General features: G+C 46.2%; 2 protein-coding genes across 2 annotated transcripts in view; both read right to left on the bottom strand.

Moving 5' to 3' along the window:
* LOC118286822 overlaps positions 1–4,803 on the bottom strand; it is a 4,852-nt gene extending 49 nt beyond the window's left edge. The window contains exons 1-8 of the mRNA XM_035611558.2: positions 4,668–4,803; positions 4,241–4,580; positions 4,082–4,157; positions 3,897–3,991; positions 3,672–3,796; positions 3,215–3,578; positions 2,387–2,460; positions 1–810 (exon numbers count right to left, since the gene is read on the bottom strand). The exon at positions 1–810 is cut by the window's left edge and continues 49 nt beyond it. Of these exons, the coding sequence (XP_035467451.2) occupies positions 703–810; positions 2,387–2,460; positions 3,215–3,578; positions 3,672–3,796; positions 3,897–3,991; positions 4,082–4,157; positions 4,241–4,580; positions 4,668–4,769 (1,284 nt within the window). The 5' untranslated portion in view covers positions 4,770–4,803 and the 3' untranslated portion in view covers positions 1–702. The remainder of the gene's footprint in view (positions 811–2,386; positions 2,461–3,214; positions 3,579–3,671; positions 3,797–3,896; positions 3,992–4,081; positions 4,158–4,240; positions 4,581–4,667) is intronic.
* A 526-nt stretch (positions 4,804–5,329) lies between these two features.
* On the bottom strand, positions 5,330–6,825 carry LOC124851038 (protein ELYS-like). The gene is made up of 5 exons (XM_047337812.1): positions 6,696–6,825; positions 6,414–6,603; positions 6,162–6,305; positions 5,506–5,706; positions 5,330–5,413 (listed from the first exon to the last, which is right to left on the bottom strand). Exons 1-5 carry the CDS (start codon positions 6,746–6,748, stop codon positions 5,330–5,332), a joined length of 672 nt encoding a protein of 223 aa, XP_047193768.1. The 5' UTR covers positions 6,749–6,825.
* Between the last annotated feature and the right edge of the window lie 2,418 nt (positions 6,826–9,243).

The raw sequence follows: 9,243 nt of genomic DNA, 5'->3' as shown, positions 1-9,243 counted from the left end.
AAGGGATGGAGGGAGGAAGGGAGGGAGGGAGGGAGGAGTATGCTAACTCAAATGCAGTCCCTTAGCTCTGAGCAAATATGTGGAGCGATGGGCGGCAGAAAGCACTGGGAGGTCATCTAATTTTCATGAGATGCAATGGCAGCAAAGCAAACATCCCTTTTTCAAGAGCAGGAAACCAGTGAAGAATTTAAAGTGCAGAATAATTTCCAAGGAGACCAGTCAGTTCTTTTTACGCTCCAAATGGACTGACATACTTTGTAACGTTGACCAAACCGTTGTGAAATCAGATAAAGTCACCCGGAAGTATCTATTTTTTTTTCTATCTTTAATTGGCAAAATATTCAATAATTTAGGTGTCATTAATAATTCCTGAGAGATTTATTAAGGAGTGGGTGTTTTCGACACACGTGGTGTTACAGTGGATGAAAAAGGGCGTGGCAGGACAATGTCCCTGGGAGCCGTCAGAACAATCTGACCCGGTGACTGAGGAGGAAGAAGAGATGGACCACACCAGAGGGGAAAGTCCTTAGCGGTGATCATCAAACCCGTAGTATAATCCCTTAGTTCATTTTGTGATGACTTCATCCCCTACAGTATTACTTATGTCAATTAATCAAAGATTCAGAAGCAGAAGAATTTAAGGACTTGACATGATGGGAGAAAAATATATTTCTCTTTCAGTTCAGTCTGTCCTCAGACACTTCATGCCCTCTTCACTCGTTTCCCTTTCCTCGATCGCATTCTTCCATTTCGTATGGCGCCTTGTGACGCCGTCCCAGAACTCCAACCTGCAGGCTCCTCTTTGTCCGCCTGTGGCACGAAACAACAAGCAAAACAGACACAATTACGGCCTCATATTCTCGGCAGTGATGTGGAGGGGCTGAAGAAATATCCTGTACCCATTAATCTTTCCCCAGGGGGTGCAGGGGACTGGGAGCACTGGGCCAGCCACTGATTAAATGCTCCTAATAGAGGCCATTCATCTCCTCTTGAATAGCGAATGTTTCAACGTGCAACATCAGCCAACACTATATAATGTCTCTGTGCAAATATTGGTATTTTCATAAAGACGGCAAAGTCGATAATATTTCATTCTGTGATATCTTTTTAAGTGGGCCTGATCTCTTTCTGAGCTTCCACAAGTTGATCGATGACTTTATTTCCGACAGATGGTGAATATCTCATCTATAACTGTGCCACAATAATCATCAAACAGTCACGCATGAGGTCATTTGGGACGGGATCAAAATTCATAGTTTGCACTAATTACTATGTTTAATATACTGATTTTATTCGCACACTGGAACTAAATAGATGATGGTTTTATCAGCCATTAAGGGTTTGTCTTAAACTCATCTTCACACGTTACTCGTTAATATCTCTCAATCTGCCAGTCAACTAAATCCTGCGTGGCATCATTTCTGGCCAGGATGAACAATTAGATAACACTAACAGCCCGTCGTACAAAACAACTCCCTGGAAACACACACACAGAGACAGTCTGCAAGATAATGAATGTAATGCCATCACTGCAAACATTCACTGTACAAAAAACTAGATTGGCCATGATAGACACACTGTTTGTACAGTGTAAGATACTCAGGCACAAGGTATAATCATCATAAATTAACATGGCTTTATTATGTTTCACCTGCCAAGATCCATATGGTCCCCAATTGTGCACAAAATAATTAGGTGACTGCCTCCCAATTAAACAATTATCCAATGAAACCTCAGTAAAACAATTACCTGCTCATATCCTGGCAGTGAATACAGTACAGCACTTAGCCAGGAAATGTTCAGCTCAGTGAACAAGAAAGCCGTAAAATTATAAAAAGATGAGAACATTGTATTCTGTCAAATAAATAACAGCAGCATTCTGTGGCTATTTCACACACATTTGACTGTGCACTTCAAAAATTCAATGGGATTGATTCATATCCCTCAAAATGCTGCCTGCGTGTTCGTCGGATGACATCATTGTGGGTGGAGATCTTAAAAGCGGTGATGTTTATGCTGGAGGACAGGAGAACAAGGGATGAAGGGCAGTAAAGAGGGCACCTGCTGGGTTGTGATGAAACGAAATCCTCGGGGACCAGAAATGAGATCATCCGAATCAGAGAGAACCAGAGAGGCTGTCAGGCGTCTTGACTGGAACAACAGTGACCCCTACTGACCAGTGTGGATATCCTCACGATGAACACACCACAACTGTGTGTGTGTGTGTGTGTGTGTGTGTGTGTGTGTGTGTGTGTGTGTGTGTGTGTGTGTGTGTGTGTGTGTGTGTGTGTGTGTGTGTGTGTGTGTGTGTGTGTGTGTGTGTGTGTGTGTGTGTGTGTGTGTGTGTGTGTGAGAGAGTGAGAGAGTGAGAGAGAGATAGTAATACCTGTTTGCCATCTCTTTTGTCCATAAAGGTGAGCAGACTGTATGAATGTGGCCGACGTAAAACGAGAGGATTATCTGTGAATAAATAGAAACAAAACCCTAAGTGTTGACATTCACCAGTGCTGTTTTCTGTTGAAATTTCAAGATAAAGGTTGATGACCCATAACAGGAATCTGACACTATTTTTTTTTTTAAATTTTATGCAACATTGCTCCGGTGTTATATGTCTTTAACCCTTGTTGCGGCGACAAGGTTGGGGCGTCAGTGTGGGGCAATAGGCCGTTGCTCCCAAAGGCCCAGTGGTGATCAGCACAAAGCAGGCAGATGGAGGCAGGTCTGCTTTGCAGTGGCAGACAGCACATCACCCATAGAGGGAGGGAGGGAGGGGGGGAGGGTTGTTTAATGGATGAGTGGCTGCTGCAGCAAGGTTAAGGAAACCAATCTCTGAGACTTCACTTCCTCACAAGTCCACCTCTCCTAGCAGCCAAGACCCCCCGCCTTTGCTACATGTGCATGCATCCTGCACCCTGCAGTGGACAGCAGCACCTCTGACATACAATTTTGTCTGGCAACACACACACACACACACACAAATTATTCGTCCGTGGATTATTGCTGGGAATTACATACATGGGTTTTTCAGTTAGCATACTGCTAGTGACAATTTGCAATAATTTGGAAGCTGTAAAATATCAAAAAGGAAATTAAAGGCACTTGTGTAACCATCTCTGCTGATCACCGTACACCTTATAGTGGAACAGACTTGAACGTGGTTTTATATGTACACTATTGTTTATGTGCATGAATAAAATCATTCAGAAGTATTCACCTGATGTGAAAGCGGCTGCTGGTTCTGCAGCAGATAAGAGGCCACTGGAGGCTCCGCAGGTCTCAGTGTCCTGTTTCCACCAGCAGCCCACTTTGCAATGATCCAGCCTGGCAGTGGCGCTCTGGACAAAGGTCTCATCCGTCTTTAGTCGGGCTTTGTGGGGGCTCTCGTCGGTGGTTTCAGAAGGAGCAGAGCTATTCGAAATCAAGCTGCGCACAGGGCTGAGGGCGGAGCTGCTGTCCTGCTTGCCACTGGCTACAGGCTCCTCGGACAGGGGGCCGTGGTGGAGGCCCGTCAGCAGGGAACAGGAGACACCTCGAGGGAAGCGTCCCACCGCTTCCTCTTGCTGGTGCTCACATGCTTTCTGAGTTAAATATGAAGAGAGCCCCATTTAGCAAACAGTTACTATGGCAATCAAACTGAAGCTGAGCCAGTAAAAGGAAGAGACATCTCCTACCTGCTCAAGTGTCTCATCCACAAAACAGTCAGATTCAGTTGCTTCACTGAAACTAAAAACCCGAGGAGGGATGCAGCCTGACTGCTCCTCTTGTGGCAGCACAGTGCTCCACAGGTCAATGACACCTGGGAGAGATCAGAGTTCATCCATCATTCATCATTAAACAGTTCAGTAGACTGCACTTTACGATTATTATCTTTATTCCACTCGAATGTAGCCACATACCAAAGTCAGGCGAGAGGACACCGAGACCCTCCGCCTGTGGCTGAGGGAGGGGAGGGATGAGCCCAGCACTGCACAGCTGACGGAGGGAATTGATCCTGAAAACGGGGAAGAAAAAAAAACGTGTTTTAGTTTACTTTTGCATTATGCACACTTTAAGTATAGAGTGAGGTCAAATGACCTCTTACCTCATATCTAGAGGAAAGGGTGTGGAAACTGCGTCAATGCCGATGAAGTCCTCACTTGAGAAAACATCTTCTCCCTCTATAGGAAAGAGTCGAAATTTGTCTTTAGCTTTTGCCTCTTAATGTGAATGGTGTGCTCATAAAAACCACCACAAAGTTCACCTTCTGCCGACAGCCCCAGCTCTACCGTAAAGGCCCTGTTCAAATTGCTGAGGGGAATGAGGTCTGTGGCACCATCTGGTGTCAGCATCGGCTCAGGGCGCCCCGGCGAGACATCCACAGACAACGACGGGGGGCTGCTCTCTTCGTCGCCGTCTCCGGTGCTTTGGTTCTCGCTGTCGGCGAGCAGAGAGGAGATCCTCCGCAGAGTCGAGGTGCTTTCATACACGTGAGGGCGACTGTGTCTCGACCGGGGCAAGGAAGAGGCCGAGGTGAAGGAGGAGACAGACCCGGAGCCGAGGCCCTCGGAGGAAGGAGTGCGCTTGTGTGTCTCATGTTGCTGCTGAGAGAGGGACACACAAACATTATTTCAAAATCACACGCTGTAAGAATCAATTATGATTCAGCAGGAAACAATGAAGATGTATACATCCTGGAGACGTTCCTCTTCGGCCTCCTCTGCATGTGCCGTTCGCTCTGTTTGCTCTTCTATCATGTCCGTTGGGGGCAGAGGCCGGGCTGACAGAAACATCTCTCTGCTCTCTGGTTTTCTCTCAGTGTGCTCGGGCCACACCACCTCACTCAAGTAGAGAACATAAAGAAAGGATCCGCTCAGTTCTCCGGGGCACTGTGCACAAATCAGCCTCTTTTATCCACATGCTGTCAACAACCTCAGTACCTCATCTTGGGCTGGGGATTTCTCACTTCCATCACCGCCTTCCTGACGAGTCGGACGAGTTCCTCTGGAGATGCTGTGTTCACTCTCTGAGCCTGATGCAGTTTGGCGGACAGCGGACAGGGCGGCCCTCTTGCTGAACAGTCTGTTGAAACAAAAGTCAAATGTAATGCATTTTACCTTGCTCCTGATACTATTTAATATCCTCTGACATACCTTTCTTCATCAGTGGCCCTGTAGTTTTAATCCCATTCACATGGCCTCCTTCTCCCTGATACAGATTTTCAACAACAACAAAAAAAGTCATTTCCAACCCTTCATATCTTTGCTACATATTTTGTGATATTACAAGAGATTCACCCACATTGCATCCTGCGGGAATGTACTTTAAAGCCTCTGTGCACAGACCAAATCTATTACATGTCTGCAAGAAGTACACGAGCATGTCCTCGCTTCCTGTGTGGCCTCTCTTCAGCAGGGCCCAGGCGTCTGAGACAAGGCTGGAGACCAGAGACACCGTCAGCATCCCACGTTCAGACAAACAGCCAAATTGTAGATAGTCAAATGGATCACTCGGCAGCCATAGGCGTACCAGAATGTACCTGTTTTGAAGTAGAACATCGGCGCAGAGTTTGGCATCGTCAGCGCTCTCTATTGCAGGCCTGGTCCAGTGGAGGTACCTCAATGCCAAGCGAGGCTGCTTCCTTGTCAGGAGACAGTGGACGACGCAGCGATGCTGCCAGGGGAGCCGGGGGACAGCAGCTCTGGGGCTCAGCAACAGCTCCATGGAGGCCTGGGTAGGGTGCAACATACAGTACTTTTATAAGATTACATTTTTATGGGTTAGGGTTAAATTATGTCTATTAACATCCATGCTTATAATAAGAAATGTCAACATATGGGATGAAATAAAACCTAAAAAGTATCTTTCATCAAATAATCCAAATTTCTCTCCATCCACTAAAGCATTGGCTGGACTGAAAGGTCTGCAGGAGAGGAGTCACTAATGAATGGCACAGTGGAGTGTTATGACGTTAATCATATGCACAACTCAAGTGGCCCATTAGTGTCACCTACAGACCATTATGGCCGTTAGAACAAGGACACTAAAGTGATCAACAGGATGGTTAACTGGACCTTGAAGCTTGCACACACTCATCTTGTTCGTTCCTAATGACTCCATAAAAATCTGAATCAATCATTCGGCCGATGAATGAAATCACTTTTGCTTCTTGGGCGTCCACGCACCGTGACATGTCCGTGATCCAGCATCCAGAAGGCCCGGATTTGCTGGGAAAAGCTGGCGGGGATTGTGAAAGCGTGGCAGAAAGACTGGAGGAGGTCGTCTTTGCACTGCAGGAAGTTTGTCATGTCCAGGATAAAGTACATGAGCTGTGACGTATGGGTTAAGGACTATATCAACTAAATTGAATACATGTCTTTGACAGAATAGAACAGAAATGGACGTAGAGCATGTTCATAGAGCATAGGAATGGATACGAATGCCTGGACTGACATGCTGTCAATACGAGGCACAAGCACCAGCTTTAGCAGGGCCTGCAGATTTGGAGGAGGATAGTGCTGTTCCCTGCGGTCCTCAGAGGTCCAAATGCATCCGTGCTGTTTGTCCAGCTCCATCACCGTACCCAGAATGAAAGAGCTCCATCTCTCATTTCCTCCCTCCTCCCGTCTAGTCGAATGAAACACAAAAGGTGGAAGGAAATAAAGACTTGGGCAGGAGAGAAACAGTTATGATTTGATTGTCAAATTCCTCTAAAGTACCCAAGTGTGTCGAGATAAGATTTCTGATGGCTGTTCTCCATTCCCCTCCACATCTGAGAAATACGCTTGGACTCGTGGGCCTCTAAAAGCAACCGAAACAGAAGGGAAAAAAAGAACAAGTTAAAGTGTGATAACATTTTATCATCCAGATGTAACGGTGTGTGTGTGTGTGTGTGTGTGTGTGTGTGTGTGTGATGATGTCTGTACCAGGGTACTTGGGCAGAAGCCCCGTGATGCCGAACCACTGAACCAGCTGCCCCAGCCAGATGTGTTGTTTCAGAGCCCTGCGCTCTCGATTCCAGCAGCCACGCCTGACGTCCGAGGAGCCCAATGTGTCCCTGCACACCTCACATGGGACCCCCGCACCTGCATGGAGGGCCTAGTATTAATAAAGGTCCAAAAACCACCATGCTGCTGAAGCTGTTTGCTGTGTGAGTCCTGAAGTGTGTACCGTGCCAGAGGTGGGCCGAAGTGAGCTGTCGTCTCGCCCACTCGGCCAGCGTGAGCAGGTTCCTCAGCCGCCGGAGCAGCATGTGCACCCGGGTGAAAGAGCTCCGGTCCAGAAACATCCACAGACCTTGGCAGCGACTGAAGCCTGCAGGACCAAATATCATGAAACAGATACAAAAAAGATCCCACGTGTAAACATGGCATTATTTAATTCAGTTTGGCAATGTCATTGTTATGGAAACGTGTACTTACATAAGGTCAACAACTCCTTTTTAGCAAACTCTGACGTCCTCTGTACCCAGCAGCTGAAGGTCGGCAGGATTTCCTCCACATCAACATCACCTTATTGGAGATGATATAATACTTATTTTTTTTGCAAGCGGTGGACAGAACCAGGTTTAATGGCACACACATGCTCCTCACGTACCTTCAGCTGTAAACCAGCGCAGCCAGCGGATGATGGCTCTGATGTTGTTGCTGGCCAACGCCTCAGACCACCGGCCTTCGGTATCCAACATGCTGCCTGACCCTCTGACCTCCTACCATGGGGTCAACACCGTGACAAGGAAGCTCACGTGGAGGGAGCAAGGTATCGTGTCTGAAAAGAAATATGGCTAACACCCACAGTCAATAGAAGCACAAGTACGCAGTGGTTGTTTATGAAAGCATCTATGATTGGCTCAACGTACCAGAGGAGATTCAACCATAGCTCATGTAATGTACTTAAGAGAATCTCAATGAGTGGCTGAATAACTTAAGGCACTTGAGCCTGGAAAACTCTCTTAGGCATGTTTCTATATTAAGATGAATGTGTTGTGTGAACACATTAGAGGGTGAAGATGGTAGTCGTCATTTTGAGGAGCCTCCACGGAGAGAATCTGTGTAAAGATGAGTAAGATTGTCAGTACTTACTTCCCTCTCGGTCTGTGCAGCAGCGAGTGTGTGTGCTCTGTCTGCCCTGTGGATTTGCTGACTGGTCCGGTGGCCACAGCAACGTTCTCTCCTTACACAAGCTACTTTGGTCCACGTTAATCCACTAATCTCACTCTCAGTTAACATTTCATTGGCTGATTTGCGGAGTGGCAGTGTGGGAGTTCATTTGCAGTATGTGTGAGTAATGGAATTGATGTTGGTAGTGACCAAACCACCCTGCTCCCTACAGCATGAATCTTTTGGTCATTTTTGCACTTTTGGCCCAAACCCCACACAGTGGTGTCTCGATAAGTTTTTTTTTCTTACATTTTGCTAAAGGCAAAACATCTTCCGGGACATCATTCATTAGGTGTTGCCTAAAGCAACACACATGGAAAGTAGAACTGCAGCGATCAGTCGATCCATCAAATGAACTGGCAGCTACATCAATGTTCGAGTGATCGTTTTATGAGCAAAAAGTACCAAACATTTGCTTTTTAAAAAACTTTTCCGATGTGAGGACATGAGGCTTGTCTTGAATATCTTTGGCCAGATGAGGCAAAACATCTGAATTTATCATTTTTGGGGCGGTGGGAAATTATAGTGACCATAAACAAACAGTTCATTGACTAATCAAGCAAATAATGTGCAGATGTATCCATCATGAAAGTAATTCTAAGGTGCAGCTCTACTTGCAGGATTCCACCAGTAGAGAACAGTGCAGCAGCAGCAGCCGTTCTTTTCTAATTAAACATTTGGTCAGGTGCACAACCTTAACTAAAAGCACCACATGTTAGAACGTGATAAAGTACAAGTACAAGTTTGATTCTGTCTGCAAACAAAAAGTAAATTTGAATAAAAATGTGACCTCATGGTGATGCTGTTGATACTGTAGATTAACTAGAAGATATCACTTTCCAGATGGATGTGCAGGTTGTTTTTTAAAAAAAAAAACTACTTTTACTTTGGACTCAAATGAAAATAAACACACACGTAAACACACACACACACACACGATGGCAATCAGCCATCACCTTCACTGTGCAGAGACAGATTTGCGTAGGTGGCAGAAGGTGGGGCCAAATCCCTTGTGGGGCCCAGGGCTGATTAATGATTAAAGGGGATTAGGAGGAGGGTCAGGACCTGGCTAAGGACCTGGCTACTTGGCTCAGTCTGATGCTCCTGT

The sequence above is a fragment of the Scophthalmus maximus genome, chromosome 15 (genome assembly GCF_022379125.1).
Source record: "Scophthalmus maximus strain ysfricsl-2021 chromosome 15, ASM2237912v1, whole genome shotgun sequence".
Taxonomy (NCBI): Eukaryota; Metazoa; Chordata; class Actinopteri; order Pleuronectiformes; family Scophthalmidae; genus Scophthalmus; species Scophthalmus maximus.
This window is presented reverse-complemented; position numbering and strand designations above follow the sequence as displayed.